Raw genomic sequence first — 17,683 nt, forward strand, 5'->3', positions numbered from 1 at the left:
ATGAGGCTAAATATTTGAAATCAGAATCATCTCAGAAAATTAAAATATATTCACCATATCAAACGTTTAAAGGAATTTCTAAAAATAGCTTTTCCTCAAAACTTTTAAGGTTCTGAATTTTACCCACTTCCACTGAATACCTTTAGGTAGCTTTCAGCTTGACAGTTTTTCTAACACCTTTGAGTCTATTGAAAAGTCTCAATAAAAAAATCTCAATAAAAAGTCTATTGCTTTAAGGTAAGATTTTTAATTAAAATACTTTATCTTTTTTGTTCTTGTTGGGGATAGTGGCAGAGAGGAAATGAAGAATAAGAAGTATGAGCAGTTTAGGTTAGGGTGGAGACAACAAGCACTGATCTTGCGTCTAAGGAGAGAATGGAATAATGAAAAATAGATGATAGATGGATGATGGATGCGAGCGAATACCTGCTAGGAACTCAGTATTGGGATAGGGGCCAAGAGGCAAACAGAATAAATATAAGATATGGTCCCTCAACCATGTGGCTTATAATCCACATAAAACATGAAACATTAGGATATGTTTGCTAAACTTTCTGCCACAGGCTTTAATTGTTTTAGAGGTTAAGAGGAGAGGGAAATTGATGACAGATTGGTGAACATGGTGAGATTAGGCTCGTTCCTGAAGGACCTATGAGTTTTAGGGAACAGGATTGGGAATCTTCCCATATGTGGGACTACATGGAGGCTAGAATGAATACAGGGTAATGTGGAAAGATCAGGGAATCAAATTTAACTAGGTTAAGACAGGACCAACTGGTGGAGGCTGCCTTAAAATTCCAGCTGAGTTTAGATGTGAGCCCATTCCACAATTAAGTTGCATAATCCGTTTTTCAGAAGATGATATTAAAGAAACAAACAAGCAAACAAAAGGTTTCTCTAAGTTCAATTTAGAAGAAATGGAACCGAGAGAACTCCCATGTTCGGGGGAGCCTGAACCCAGCACCAGGTAATGTAAGCCTGTCCTAGGGCTGGGGTTGGAGCAATGGGGCAGAAAGTTAGACTTAGGAGATATATGAGAAGGTTTCCTTATGGGAACAGCAGAACAACCATACACAATGGGTTGTAAGCTTTCAGTGTTGGATGTTCACCACTTAATACAAAGGAGAAACTAGGAAAGGCGTCCAGCTGAAATTAGGTCAGTTGTCAGGTGACAGCAGGATACTGAAATAGTGATATCTTGTAGGCAGCTACTGATAAAGGAGAGAAGAAAGCATTGAAATAGAAATTAGAGAACTAAAAGCATATAAATTATGGAAATTTTAAGTGTGGCAGAAAATTTTGAGAGAAGGAACATAGAAAGTAAAAAAAAGTAGAAAAAGCCAATTCATGTGATAAACTCATAGAAGGGAAATTAAAAGTCAAGAGATATGACAAAAACAGCAAAAGAGGAGAAAGCAAATAGAAGAGATGAAAAAGGTAACTTTAAACTTAGCTGCTTTTGGGAATCACTTTCCTGCAATTTGTGATAGACTGCCTGGGGACTGACTGAAGTGGTAGTGAAGGGATGGTTACAATAATCTGAGAGAAATCATATTAATTTACAATAAAATGTTTTTGTGTGTGAGGAAGATTGGCCCTGAGCTAACATGTGTTGCCAATCTTCCTCTTTTTTTTTTAAAGATTGGCACCTGAGCTAACAACTGTTACCAATCTTTTTTTTTCCTGCTTTTTTCTCCCCAAATCCCCCCAGTACATAGTTGTATATTTTCATCGTGGGTCCTTCTGGTTGTGGCATGTGGGATGCCGCCTCAGCATGGCCTGATGAGTGGTGCCATGTCAGCACCCAGAATCTGAACCAGTGAAATCCTGGGCCACTGAAGCGGAGCGCGGGAACTTAACTACTCGGCCTCAGGGCCGGCCCCTACAATAAAATATTTGATGACACCAATATATGCTATAAAATATAACAGCCTTGGGATGATTATGTAAGTCTTAAAGAATACTTCCTTTGCTACTAAAATTTTACCTCTTATGTATGATTTCGGTGGTGAAGCACTGTTGTACGCAAAGTGACCCAACACAGATGTATCCCGGGAAAAACAAAGTAATACCTGCGTATAACATTGGAAAAAAGAAACAATTAAGCACCATTTTATGACAGATACTTCAATGCGATTTCCTGCTTGGGAGGCACTGGTGTAGAATCTTTCAAGTTCAATGCTGCGCCTCTCAGTGGGTAGAGTGCTCTCTATTGGTACACCTATGGTGAGTATCACAGTGGATGCCAAGTGTGATGGCCAACGTTCATCCAAAGATTTCTCACTGGTGGCCACCTAAACTTTGAACAACAGCAGAAAATGCAAGTTACTAACTACCAGCTGACTCTTTTATTGTTCTTTCTTTATGGAAAAGAGAAACAGCTTGGAGAAATTGAACAAGATGAGAAATGTATAGGAGTGGCCCTGGGTAACTACAGTGGCATAGAGCAATATGGGAAGTGCCAGAAACTGGAACTAGACTCATTTCTGGGATGCCGCACTGAGCCAATGCTCATGTCCGGGTGCGAGGGAAGGCAATTCGTGGTATCTAGAAGGGATGGGAGCAGCAGTAGAATAAGCAGCAACCCATTACAGGTTAGAAGCTAGTTGTACTGACCAGCAGGTAAAGTGTGGCAACACTTCCTGGAGATGGATAGGTAGGGCAGAAAGTCAGAATCAAGGATGTCCATTAGGAGGAAGTGGATTGCTGACACTTGCCTGGAATTTGGAGGCAGGGAGCCAATCCCTGGAAAGGTGATTAGTGACAGGAAATCTGAGTCCTGCTATTAGAAGACCTGGCATTCAAAAGATGTTACTGAGGGCGAGCCTGGTTGCATAGTGGTTAAGTTCACACCCTCTGCTTTTGCTGCCTGGGGTTTGCAGGTTTGGATTCCGGTCATGGACCTACACACTGCTTGTCAAGCCATGCTGTGGTGGCATCCTACATACAAAATAGAGGAAGACTGGCACAGAGCTTAGCTCAGTAACAATCTTCCTTGAGCAAAAAGAGGAAGATTGGCAACAAATGTTAGCTCAGGGCCAATCTTCCTCACCAAAAAAAAAAAAGTTACTGAGAAAAGAATTTGAGAATGACAGGAAAAGGCAGAAGCCCCCAGTAAACAGAAGAGGGGCACGAAATCAGGGCTGGACTAGCAGCAGCAGCAGACAAACAAACAAAAACCTCCCTTGCGGAGCTTAATTATAGCAGGGGGTAATAAACAGCAAACATTATAAATAGTTACATTATATAGTATATTATGTTGTAAGTGCTATGGGAATAAAAGTAAAGAGGAAACAGGGAAGAGTGGTTGCCATTTTAAAGACAGTGGTCAAGGTAGGCTGCACCAAGAAGGAAACATCTAATCAAAGACCTAAAAGGACTTGAAAAAGTTAACATATATAGATATCTGGGGGGAAGAGCATTCCAGGCAGAAGAACCAACAAATGCAAAGGTGCTAAAGCAGGAGTATGCCTGATGGAGGAACAGCATGAAAACAAGCGTGGCTGGAGCAGAAGAGTGGGAAGAGATATGAGAGAGGTAAAGAGAGGCCAAATTATGCAAGGCATTGCAGGCCATTGTCAGGACACTGGCTTTTATTGGGAGTGAAATGAGAGCCACTGCAGGGTTTTCAGCACAGGAGCAAAATAATATCCCTTATATTTTATAAGGATCATTCTAGCCACTGTGAAGAGAATTGGCCATGAGGGGCAAGGGCAGAAGCAGGGAGACCCTTTAGGAGACTTGATAGTGGCTTGGACCAGGTAGCAGTGTGTGGTGGGCACTGGGATGTGCCACCCGGATCCCTCTTCAGGAATAAAGGACTTATTACAGATGTTGGTAGTGCTGCCCTCAGCAGTCAGCTCCTTTCAGGGAAGGCGTCTGCTGAAGAGAGCTGTTTTGTTCAAGGATCACGCCCTTTTTCTGGAACGGCCCACATTCAATGATGACTGATGCATGACTTAAAGGTCCAACCCTCTTGTCCCCCCATCTCAGGACAGGTCTGAGGGTTCATCCCATCTTCAGATCTCTCTGCAGCATTAACTTCCACTTACAACGAATTGCAGCTAGACTTCTCCCTCTGCTCAATCGTGCTTCATTCACTGCCCTTCTACAGGTGTTGATCCAAAGAGCACTTCCTAATAAATCTTTGGCATACTGATCTCCATCTGAGTCTGCTTCCCTGGGAACTCATCTTGCAACATAGTGAAAGTGGGGAAAACGGTCAAATTATAAAAATAATGTAAAGGTAGGGCCAAGAGGATTTTACTAACTGATTGGATGGTGTGTGTGAAAGAAAGCTAGGAATCAAGAATGATGCCAAGTGGAAGGGCACTTGATTCTGAATAAGTGAAAAGATGGAGTTACCATCAACTGAGACAGGGAAAGCTGAGTGGAAGAATTCTGAGAGTGAGATCAGGGGCTCAGTTTTCAATATACTAAGTTTGAGATATCTGCAAATTATCTAAATGGAGATGTTGAATAGGCAGTTGGAGATAATAGTCTGGAGTACGAGAGAAACGTTTGGACTGAAGATACAAATTTGGAAATTATCAACGTACAGATGGTAATGAAAGCCATAAGATAGGTGACCTTGGTGAAATCACCATGTGGGTGAGGGTAACTGGAGAAAAGAAGACCAAGAACTGAGACCTGTGACACTCTAACATTAAGATATTAGGCAGAAGAGAACAAACCAGTCATGGAGACTGAGGAGTAACCCAGAGAGGCTGATTTCCCATGATGCTAATGAAGGGCCTTTAGGACCCCTCATTAGCATGGGTCCCTCTGAGTGCTGAGAACTTCTGGGAGATGGTGTATTTTAAGTAATGAGAAGAAGTCAGGTTGTAATCAGAAAGCATTTCCATATATGCATTTCTAGGAAACTGCCTAATAGGGTCTCAGAAAAAAGGGACCTGAATTTCTTATGGTTCTAATAACTTGTTATGATTTTTCTCCTTATTCTCAACAATTATACATGTTTTTGATTTTGTATTTAACTGATTTTGTGTTTGTAATATTATATTGTCTTTCTTAAAGAGGCCCTCCAAAATTGTATAAGTTTTAGGTTCTCAAAATGCTGAATTTGCCTCTGGTGACCAGTAAAGTAAGAGAAGAACCACAGTGTGGTGTCTTAAAAGCAATTGAAGAAAGGGCACAACTAGGTCATATGCTGTTGAGAGATCAGTTAAGGGGAGGATTGAGCCGTGTCATTGGATTTAGTTATTGGTGACCCTGACAATAGCAGTTTCAGCTCAAATGGTAGGACACCATACACCATGTTCAGTATCTGATTTTTTTTTTTAACTTAATAATGTACTTTAGAGATCTTTTCATACCAGTATATCTGAATATACTGCTGGTTTATATAGAACTGCTTCATTTTAAGGACTACGTCGTATTTCATTGTGGGTATACACTAAAATTTATTTAATGGGTTAGTTCCCTACATACAAACATTTAAATAATTTTCACTCTATCCTATTTCTGACAATGCCAAAATAATTAGCCTTTTACTGTGTAATTTCACACATATATGAATATCTCTGTAGGACAAATATATAGAAATAGAATCGCCCAGTCAAAGGGTATGTGCATTGAAAACTGTGACGAATATTTGGCTATGTATTCACATTTTTTTATCTTTTATTTAGCATTTCTTTATGTTTGTAGTAGAAAGGGGGCTATATGGGTAAGCTCAATCCCTTATGTTGCCTGGCTATTAATTTTCCATTATATATTCTAAATGATTATTTCTCAAATTTAAAAGAGTAGATGATTTTAATACTTTATTTGGTAAACAGGCATTTAACTGAATTATCTTATTAGTTCTAATGGTTTTCAGTTAATTCCCTTGAATTTTTATTTACCTATACTTGACAATAATTTTGTATCCTTTCTGATATCTATAACTCTTATTTTTCTTATCTTATTCATTGGCTAGAAATTCCAAAATGACTCATATTCTTTGCTTGTTTTAGTGGGAATATCTCTAGTAGTTCAACATTAATTAACATTAATCTACATTAAGAGGGCAAATGTTGATTTCACAAAAATATTATGTATATGTCAAAAAATATACTTCCATTCTAGTGCACAGTTAGTGCAAAAAAAGCACGTTAGGTTTCATAACAATGAGAATATGCTTAACACTACTGAGCTGTACACTTAAAAATAGTTAAGATAGTAAATTTTATGGTTTTTTTTTACCACAATTTAAAAAAATAGATGTTGACAATCCACCAACTGGGAAAAAAATATTTGCAAATCATATATCTGGCAAAGGGTTAATCTCCATACGATATAAAGAACTCATACGACTCAACAACAAAAAATCAAACAACCCAATCAAAAAATGGGCAGACGATATGAACAGACATTTCTCTAAAGAAGATATACAGATGGCCAATGGGCACATGAAAAGATGCTCAACATTACTGATGTCAGGGAAACATAAATCAAAACTACACTAAAATATCATCTTACACCAGTTAAAATGGCTATAATAACCAAGACAGAAAATAACAAATGTTGGAGAGGTCGTGGAGAAAAGGGAACCCTCATACCCTGCTGGTGGGAATGCAAACTGTTTCAACCACTATGGAAAACAGTATGGAGATTTCTCAAACAACTAAAATAGAAATACCATATGACCCAGCCATCCCACTACTGGGTATTTATCCAAAGAACTTGAAATCAGCAATTCAAAGAGACTTATACACCCCTATGTTCACTGCAGCACTATTCACAATAGTCAAGACGTGGAAGCAACCTAAGTGCCTATTGACTGATGACTGGTTAAAGAACATGTGGTATATATATAAAATGGAATACTACTCAGCTACAAAAAATGACAAAATTGTCCCAGTCACAACAACATGGATGGACCTTGAGGGTGTTATGTTAAGCGAAATAAGCCAGACAGAGAAAGACAAACACTGTGTGATTTCACTCATATGTGGAAGACAAACAAACATATGGACAAAGAGAACTATTCAGTGTTTACCAGGGGGAAAGGAGGTGGGGTGTGGGCACAAAGGGTGAAGGGGCACACCTATAAGATGACTGACAAATAATAATGTAAAACTGAAATTTCACAATGTTGTAAACTATCACAACCTCAACAACAAAAAAATAGATGTTATTAAATACAGTCTCAAATATGTTTTGGCCATCTATTGATATAATCATATATATTTTGTGTGTGTGTGTGTGAGGAAGATTGGCTCTGAGCTAACATCTGTTGTCAATCCCCCTATATTTGCTTGAGGAAGACTGTTGCTGAACCAACATTTGTGCCAATCTTCTTCTGTTTTATGTGGGATGCTGCCACAGTGTGGCTTGACAAGAGGTACTAGGTCTGTGACCAGGATCTGAACTTGTGAACTCCAGGTCACTGAAGTGGAGTGCACAAACATAACCACTACCCCTCTGGGCCAGCCCCTCATACCATTTTTTAATTGAGATATAATTGACATATAACATTATATTAGTTTCAGGTGTACAATATGATGATTTGATATTTGTATATATGGTGAAATGATCATAATCATATTTTTATTTTTAGACCTATAAATGTGATGAATATTTGTCAATAATTGAGTAAAATCATTAGGTTCTAAAAAATTCTCAATCTATAAAGTGTTATCCGATGAGTAAATACTATTAACTCTTCTCTTGTCAAACCTTCCTGTACCACTGTGGTGGGAGAATAACGGCCCCTAAAGATGCCCACATCTCAATCCCTGGGACCTGCGGACATGCCACCTTACACGACAAGGAATTTTACAGATGTGATTCAGTTGAAGATCTTTAGATGAGGAGATTATTTTAGGTTATCTTGTTAGGTCCAATGTAATCACAAGAATCCTTATAAATGAAAGAGAGAGGTCAGAGTCAGATAGAGATTTGAAAATGTCATCTGCTGGCTTTGAAGATGAAGAAAGGAAACACGAGCCAAGGAATGCAGGTGTATTCTGGAAGCTGGAAAAGGAAGGTGACGTATTCTACTCCAGAGCCTCCAGAAGGAACACAGCCTTGACAGCACTTTGATTATAGCCCACTGAAACCCATTTCAGACTTCTGATCTTCAGACTGTAGGAGAATATATATTTCTTGTTTTAAGCCACTAAATTTGTGGTACTTTGTTATAGCAGCAATAACAAACTAATACAATTAAATAACTAATAAAGTAACACAACTAATAAAATAATAAATGAATACAACTACTAATAAACTAATACAATTAAAGAAAAATGATGCAAAAGAAAAATATACTTGCAAATATCTTTCTATGATTGCCTAGAGGGGAAACAATTCCTAAAGAAATGTTTGTACTTACTTTCCCGTAGTAGGCTAATGGGAACACAGTCATGTTAGGACAAGCTCTGTGCTCCTCGAGTCCCTGTTGCCCTAGAGAAGACAAGCTATCTGAGACTGCTCTAAAGAGAACATTGGTGACTGTAAGGTGACAATGCCAGAGGTGGTATGTCAGACATTATGTACTAGGATGCCACTCCAGCATGCAAGCAAAGAGCTGCCAACTCCTACTCTAACCTGAGTTGTTGTTTTAACTTCCGACACTCCAATTTTGTATCCAGAAGGAAGCGATAGTCCAACTGTAAATTTGCTAGAAAATGTTATGATTATATGAAGATGACAATTTCAATCAATTAACTAGAAAATTTAACTTTGATTACTTACTAAGTAAAAAATTGATCTTTATGAAGATGAGGTTATACATGGTAGTGACTTACTTTATTTAGAAGAACTGTAAGAAATTGGATGTGTAAGTCTAAATTATGGTTTATACAGCAGAATTATACCTAAACTGTCTGCATATAGCTGCAAAAGATTTACTTGGGCCTATAGCCTTCTTTAGTCTCTTGAAAATATATTTATGGTGAATGTTTCTGAGAAATAAATTAGTTATTAATAAAAAGTATGTAAGAAATGATGGCTATCAATTGGACAATCACTTTAACTTCAACTATTACACAACTTTTTCATTTGTGGTGCTCTTGCATTTTTATCCAAAGCAATTTGGAGAATTTCAAATGATAAATTTTTAAGAATGACTTTTGGAAACACTCTGCCCTGATTTAAATTTCCATAAATTAAAGGGCAATGTGGCTTACAGGGCTTGAAAATTGGACAGACTGGCCTGGAGTTCTGGCAGCTGTCTGAGCTGGGGCTCTGAGCCTCTGCTTCTTCATCTGTAAAATGGGAATAAGGCTACCATACAGCTTGTTGTAAGACTTAGATATAAAACCCAGGAAGCGTCTAGAGCAGATCCTGGCACCTAAAGCTCTCCATAAATAAACGACAAAGATAGTGCTGATGATCACACCTGCAATGATTAGAGAATACTGGGAGAAAAATAAAAAACCAAAACCTTTTCTCCAGTCTAGTTTCTTGCTTAGGCATGGGCTCTCATCTTCTCACCACATTCTTATGGAGAAAAATAAACTTTTAAAATCCTTCCTTTCTCTGTCCCTCTGACTTCCAACCTATATATCCTTCCTGTGTTTCTAATCTTAATTCCCGTATCATCGTGCTTGTAACTATCCAAAGCCTAAAAACTCAGTCATTCTTGATTCTTCCATCTCTCTCAACCTGCATATTTAGCCAGTCTCCAAAATCCTCCCTTATTCCACCTTTGGTAACTCCTTCCTTCTTTCCCTCCCTCCTACCTTCCCTCCTTCCCACAAGTCTTTATTGAACACCCACTGTGTGGCAGGCATTGTTCTAGGCATTGAGAATACAGCTATCAACAAAAAAAACCCCCAAATCCCTGTCCTCATAGTGTTTATGTTTTTGTAAAGGGAGATAAGGGGGAAAAAAAGCAAAATATATCATATGTCATATGGGGTTAAGTGCTATGGAGAAAAATAATGCAGACACAGGAATAATGCATGTGCACATGCACATGTATATATTGGGAGAATTTTGCTATTTTAAATAGGTACCTAAAAGTGGTCAGGAAATGAGCCTGAGCAATAAGATGTTCGAAGGGAGAGGTCTAGAAAAAGATATAAAATTGAGATTTGTCAGTGTATAAGAGGTATTTAAAGCCACGAGAATAGATGAGATCACCAATGGCAAGGGCAGGAAAAGAAAAAAGAGGTCTAAGGACTTGTCTTTGGGGTACTCTAGGGTAGGACAAGGAGATGAGGAGAAACAGCAAAGACGAATGAGAATGCCAGCTAGTAAGATAGAAGGAAACCAGAAAGCATGATATCTTAGAAGCCAAGTAAAGAAAATAAAGGAGAAGGCAGGATTAACCGAATGACCAAACAGATGAAGTAGGATGAGAAGTGGGAACTGACCATTGGATTCAGCAATACGACGTCACTTGTGACGGTAGTGGAGCAGTTGGGCAAAAAAAGTCTGATTAAGGAGGGTTCAAGAAAGACTAGGAGGATAGGAATTAGAAACAATATCCACAGATTTTTAAAACAGTTTTGCTGAATAAGGGAACAGAGGAATGGGGCAGTAGCTAGAAGGGATATGGGATTAAGAAATATTTTTGTTTATTTTGCTTTGCTTTCCAGATGAGAGGAATGACAGCCTATTTGTATACTGAGAGGAGTGATCCAATAGAGATGGAAAAATTGACAATGGAAAAACCAGCAATTGCACTGCCTTTGAGTACCAAGGGGAGATGAGTTTTAGTGTCCAAATGGAGGGATTGGATTTATCATAAATAAAAGCAAGGCCAGTTTACCCATAATAACAGGAAGTGAAAGCTGAGTATACAGGTGCAGACGCAGGTAGGTGGATTACACGTGGTGCTGAGAGTATGTGCGGCTTCTTTTCGCAGAGCTTTTTTTTTCAGAAACAGGACTCTAAGTCATCAGCTGAGAGAGAAGAGGTGGAGGTCTGAAGAAAGAGGAGGTGTGAAAAGCCATCTAGGAGAATGGATGAATGATTGGACTAGGGAAATGAAGAGGAATGGCTGACTCTCTTGAGGTTAGCAGTCATGAATTTAAAGTAAAACCACTAATCATGGCTGCATGTTTTTCTCCAGCTGTGTTCAAATGCACACTGCAGCCACATAATTGGTGGAGAATTGTATTTAACTAGAGTTAAGGTTTTATCAAGTAATTACTATTAGAAAGCAAAAGAAGGGCAAGGGAGCTGAACAAGTATTCAAGAGGAAGTGATTATAACGATAGGTCATGGAACTAACATGTCTTTCACATTTGTTCTCTCTTATCTATTCACACAGACTTTGCTCTGTATCAGGTGCTCATTAACTCTAACCTGAACTGCTGGAGCTGTTCACTGCTATGCTAAGCTAGTCTCTCCTCACCAATCACAGCATGCACAAGGTTCATGTCTATTTTTGTTTTTCCCATTCTCTTCCTAATTCCTTGCCTTTAAGAACCAGACATTTCTTATAGCATTTCTATTCTGAAGCTAGTGCTAAAACTGTACTACTCCCAGAATTTATTTCCCTTTTAATTGTATTTGCATGGAACATTATATAAACCTCTATCAGAGCCTTTATCAAATTGTATTATAACTATCTATTTGCTTTTCTCCTCATTTTCCAATCAAATGTGAGCTTAATAAACATCTTGTGCAGCACCTAAAACAGTGCCAGTATCAGAACAGACTCTGAATACTTTGACTAAATGGATATGTGAATAAAGGATATCTGACTGCATCTGGGCCTTTCTTAAACCCATGCAATGGCATTAAAATATCAGTTACTATGGCATACTTTAATATGTCAGTACTGCTACTGAGCATATGCTAGATAAACCAAGCACATGATAGACGATTTGTTGCACAACAGAAAGAATAAATTCCACTTCTTCACTTTACTAAATAGGAATTCTTCCCTATGGATATTTTATACTCTTTGGACAATAAGTTAACTCTTGTAGGTTGTCATGATACCATTAAGTACTGGAACCCAAAAATGATATTGTCAAACTATGCAATTTACTTCCATGGAATAAAGGGTGTCTTCTGTTTAAACACATTTTAAAACTCTGACATAACGTAAAACTTTCAACATCACTAAGTATTTTTAAGAATTTCATGCAAGATAAAAACTAAACTTTGGATTATTAAAAAATTGACTTCTTACTCAAACATTATTTCGATAATATTCATTATTGTTGCCTATAAAATTTAGGTTACCAACATGAGTCACTCGGGAGCAGTGCCTGTGTATCCTTGTAACACAGGCCCAGATTTTCCTTAAAGAGGGATTACTGGAGGTTTTCTCATCTATATATAGACATAGCATGCCACACACCTTCTAATTTTGTAGTCTAGTCACAAAACCCAATAAATGGGTTATGACCCAGCGTGTGGCCGAGAACATTAAATTCACTCCATTATCACCAACAATTTTCCCATAGAACAGCTGTGTTGCTAGGCAGCTCTGCCAAAGGAAAGCCTGTAATTAATGATAAGAAAAGGCTTTCTTTTGTCTTATCTCACACACACACACATATACACACATAACATGTGTGCACATATATGAATAAATTTTTTTTCCCAGAGAAAATCAGAACTCAATTTCTGATAACAGAATATTGATTTTAATGCATACAATTACATATATTACTTAAAATTAACTTTAATAATTCAGACTAAATGTAAAGTAAACAATTAAAAGGTATGATCATGGAAAGTGTTTTCTTAGTAGTATCCACATGAGAAAAATTTAGTTCTGCATAATTTCCAAAGACAGAGGTACTGTAATTATCCTTTTATTTATGTTATAGGAATAAAGACCCACATTAAAGCTTATTTAGTGTCATTTCCAAAGTACTAAAAGCAGCAGAGGCCATGAGATCTGTGACTGAAAAAGTTATGTGAAACCTAAAAATAATATAATTTGGACTAAAATATTGACAAAAATGAAAAATGAAAGTTAAAGCTCCTATAGTACTTATTGTCTGTGACATGAATTTAACATCCAATGCTATACATAAACACTTTAAAACAATTTCAAAACATTTTTTTACCTTCATGTCTTGCCTCCTTTGCTAGAATATAAGCCCATGAAAGGTCGTATCATTTACATATAAAGATCAATAAATATTTACTGATGATTATTCTGCTTTTTCTCAGAGAATGCAGCCATTGTTTGCAAATAATTCTGTTTGTCAGACTTAGTCACTTTTAAGTTTTCCAAGTTTATGTGGGACAGGCAAAAATGAATATACCCTCAAGGGTTAATTCTGGCACTCTTTGGAGAAAGTGTTACTGCTCTCATCTAAAATGATACCCTCACTGACCCTGTTCACCAAATGAGGCAGATTTGTTACCTGACAAGTCCCTTTTACCACCACCAAAGAGCCTTTGTAGTTGTAACTTCAAATTTGACAATCCTCTTCTCTCCAGTCACCAATGGGGATGAAATTGTCAAATTTACACTCCATGCACTGAAGTAGAGTAGCCAACACACCATAAATCATGCCATTATTGGCCTTTGGTTAATATTATATTTTATGTATTCACATGTTTAGTGTTATAACAGTTTCATGTTAAAGATCAAAATAGTTATTAGCATAAAAAGAACAAAAAAATTTAACTAGTTAAATTTTGCCAAGCAGTAGATATTGAGTTTATTTGGTTTCATTTGTTTTATGTTTAATACTGTGCAACATTAACTAATCTGTTTCCCTGAGGAGTCAGTTCATAAAAAGGATCCATCATATCTAGAACCAAACTCTTCACTGAAGGAAATCTAGAGCTTCATACGACAGTAAAACTTTAGTCAGCCAATAATTCCTATATTAAGCTTTCAGATAAAAGAAGAAAGCTTCCTTCTCAGTAAAAAAAAAAAACCCTATCAATGGAAAAAAGTATATGACGTTAAGATAAATTTTTATTCAGTATGCTATGCACTAGAATTAACAATGAAGACCAAAACACTTATGAAATTTAGATGGCAGAGACAATTACAAAATAATCAAATAAACTATAATGAATACTATAAATAAAAAGCATGGAAAGTACTACATAGTAGTTTACAAGCACATTTTAGATGGCCATCACCTTGCTGTTTGTGTTAGAAAGTAGAAAGTAGGCCAGGGATGATGTATCTGAGTAAGTGATATTTTAGCTAAGAGCCGAAATAAATATGGAAATTTACAAGCAGAAAAGGAGAGAGTAACAGTCTTTTACATCAAAGGAACTGCAAGTCTGATGGCCCTAAGGTAGAAATGAGTATAGTGAACTTCAGGATTGAAAGATTAAGGTAGTTGGAATATATAGTGCCAGAGTGTCAGAGGAGAGCAGAGGTGAATGCTGAGGCTGGAGGGGTAGGCCAAGTCATGATCCAGCAATTCCATTGGTGGGTATATATCCAAAGGAACTGAGATCAGGATTTCATAGAGATATCCGCACTCCCATGTTCATTGCAGCATTATTCACAATAACCAAGATATGGAAACAAGGTAAGTGTCCATCAATGGATGAATGGATAAAGATGTGGTATGTATATATATATACATGTATAATGGAATATTATTATGGAATATATACATATAATGGAATATACATACATACAATGGAATATTATTCAGCCATGAGAAAAAAGGAAATCCTGCCGTTTGCGACAACTTGGATGAAACTTGAGAGCATTATGCTAAGTCAAATAAATCAGACAGAGAAAGACAAATAGTGTGTGATATCACTTATATGTAAGCCAGACTCAGAGAAACAGAGAGTAGAGTGGCGGTTACCAAGGGTTGAAGGGTGGTGGAAATGGGCAGATCTTGGTCAAAGGGTGCGAACTTCCAGTTAAAAGATTAACAAGGTCTGGGGATCTAATGTAAAGTATGAGGATTATAGCTAATAATACTGTATCATATACTAGAATGTTGATCTTAAATGTTCTCACCACAAAAAAGAAATGGTAATTATGTGATGGGATGGAGGTGTTAGCTAATGCTATGGTGGTAATCATTTTGTGATATATAAATGTATCAAATCAACATATTATATACCTTAAACTTACACAATATTGTATGTCAATTATATATCAATAAGGATGGGGGAACAATATGAAATTTCCTTCAGCAACTATTTGGTTATCCTAGAAAACAATTTGTATGGGAAAAGCAAGATGGTATAGGATATCTGCTTGATGTTTTCCTTTATTTACCAATTTTCAGAATAATAAGTTAGTGCTCTAGCAAATTCCAAAAATGACCAATGAGCTTTTATTTAAAGATCTCATTAATGAACTCATGGATTTTAACGTATTTGATGTGTTTGGAACAAGACATTATACTTTTTGATGTTCAAATTGTCCCATCTTTGGCTACAGGAGCCTGTTTCAATTGTGTATTATTATATAACAAACCATGTTAAAATGTAAGTGGTTAAAATAGCAAATAAAAAAAGACCACTCTGACTTCAGTGTGCAAAATGGACTAAAGGTGGCCAGTATTAGGCAAGAGAGACGAATAAGAAGACTAATTCACTTTTTAGCTGTAGTAAAGAAATGTAATAAAGACCCACAGATTAACACAAATAAAATTATTCTGTCTTTGGGACAAGACCAATAGAATTTTCTTACATATGAAATTATGAAAATCTCAACAGACAGAATCAAGAAACTAATAACTCTTGAGAAAAAAGAATTTTAAAATCTGGGTTTAAAAAACCACACCAGAATCTGTAATCAATACGTTTATGCAAGAAAACGAACTGCTTTGCCTTGTGTCAAATAGCAGTTTTTTAAAGGCTTAATGTAATCATAACGGAGTCCTCAAGACAGGCTAATCCAAACCTCATTTTAATGATAGGGCTATGAAGGCCCATGGAGGTATCGTGAATTGCCCAAGGCTACAAAGACATTTGAGGAGAGAACTACTGGAACACGAGTTAAATGAAGGAAAAAGATACTATTCAATATTTACTTCAGCACTTTGATTATATTCTCTCACCACCTTCTGGCCTCCATGGTTTCTGATGAGAAAGTCACCTCTTAATCTTATTGAGGATCCCTGTGTGTGACAAATCACTTTTCTCTTGAAGATTCTGAGATTCTTTCATTGCCTTTGTCTTTGGATAGTTTGACTAGACATATCTGGGTTTGGGTGTCTATGTATCCTAGTTGGCATTCACAGGGTTTCTTGAGTATGTAGATAAAAGGTTTTTGTCAAATTTGGGAAGTTTTCAGACATTATTTCTTCAAATAGTTTTCTGGTCCTTTTTCTTCTTTTCTCCTTCTGGTACTTCCATTATACATATGTAGGTGAGCATAATAGTGTCCTATGCTTCTCTGAGGCTCTATTCATTTATCTCCGTTCTTTTCCCTCTGTTCTTCGGATGGCATAATGTCTACTGATCCATCTTCACGGCCACTGATTGTTTTTCCCTGTTCAAGTCTACTGAGTCCCTCCAGTGAATTTTTCATTTCAGTTATTGTAAATTTCAACTCCAGAATTTCCACTTGGTACTTTTTAAATAATTTCTGCCTCTTTATGGATCTCTATTTGATGAGACATTGTCATCATACCTTCCTTGACTTCTTTAAGCATGGTTTCATACAGTTTTTTGAACATATTTACAATGGCTGCTTTGAAGTCTTTGTCAAGTCTGACATCTAGGCCTTCTTACAGGCAGCTGGAGCTTGATGCTGTTGTTTGCTTGTTTATTTGCTTAGTGATTTGGTTGGAATATTTTAACGAAGTTTATTTCTCTCACAGTGTGAAACCTCTGATGTTCCTCAGAGGGGCAGCCTTGGGTATACACACAGTCACTCTTTGATGACACTGGTTTTAGCAGGGCTCTCTTTGATGGCTCTTTCTCTGATCTCTCTGTTAAGTTTTCTGCCTCTAGTGGTATCACAACCAGAGGCTAGGCTTCACTAATTGCCAGCTGATTGCTCCATTGTTTTCAACAGTGTTCTCAGGCATAAATTATACCACAGTGTGATACAATTAAATTTGGAATCCTTTGCAGAAGTCCTTTTTGAGGCCAGTCTTTGAGGTTTGTTCCTACCCCAGAAGGACTCTTCCTAGTTGTCTCTATCCCTGGTCTCCCTGGTAAGCTAGCTGCTCATGATTTAGCTTCTCACTCTCATGGAGCTAACTCCCTCCTCCTAATTGCCTACCATTAAAATTTCCATTGTTTTATAGAGCCTTAGTAGGCTTGAACTTTACCATACTTCATTTAAAGTCAGTTCTTTGAAGGGAGCTTCAGAACTCTCTTTTCTTATGCCTGCCTCTACCCCTGGGCAAAATCTCTGAGGCACTACTCTGGAACTGGAGGTGGGGACAGTGGCCTACTTCTCTTGGAGTGACACTTTTGCTTTCTGCAAAAGGCACTGAGTGGGGACAGTAGCCTCTGATTTTCTCAACTTGCCTCTCCCAATATGGAACTTCCACTATGAGTAAGATGGGGTGTGCGTAGTGGGGCCAAGTATTTACAGCCTTTTGAGAGTAGGCAGAGCTCTTGGGACAGGGGTCTGCCCTATGAGTGGAGGCTGGTGGAAAAAGGGAGCCCCCAACTTTTTGTCAGCACCTCTGGAATTTACCATCTGCAACACAGAGCTGAGGGGTACAAGACATACTGGCTACCTGCCCCTCCTATGGAGATACTATAGCCCTTGACTAGAAGCTAGAAGGAAAGGGAGCCCCATCTTCTTGGACACACTCAGCTGAATTGAACTTCCATCATGCTGATCTGGGGGTGAGGGGAGGGA

General features: G+C 37.6%; 1 protein-coding gene across 8 annotated transcripts in view; it reads right to left on the reverse strand.

The window, feature by feature from the left end:
* Positions 1-17,683, reverse strand: part of TBC1D19 (TBC1 domain family member 19) — a 140,261-nt gene that overhangs the window by 34,029 nt on the left and 88,549 nt on the right. For all 8 annotated transcript variants that reach the window (XM_070613025.1, XM_070613022.1, XM_070613028.1 and 5 more), the window contains one exon: positions 1,988-2,072. In XM_070613025.1, coding sequence (XP_070469126.1) covers positions 1,988-2,072 — 85 coding nt within the window. The remainder of the gene's footprint in view (positions 1-1,987; positions 2,073-17,683) is intronic.

Source organism: Equus przewalskii, chromosome 3 (genome assembly GCF_037783145.1).
Source record: "Equus przewalskii isolate Varuska chromosome 3, EquPr2, whole genome shotgun sequence".
Taxonomy (NCBI): Eukaryota; Metazoa; Chordata; class Mammalia; order Perissodactyla; family Equidae; genus Equus; species Equus przewalskii.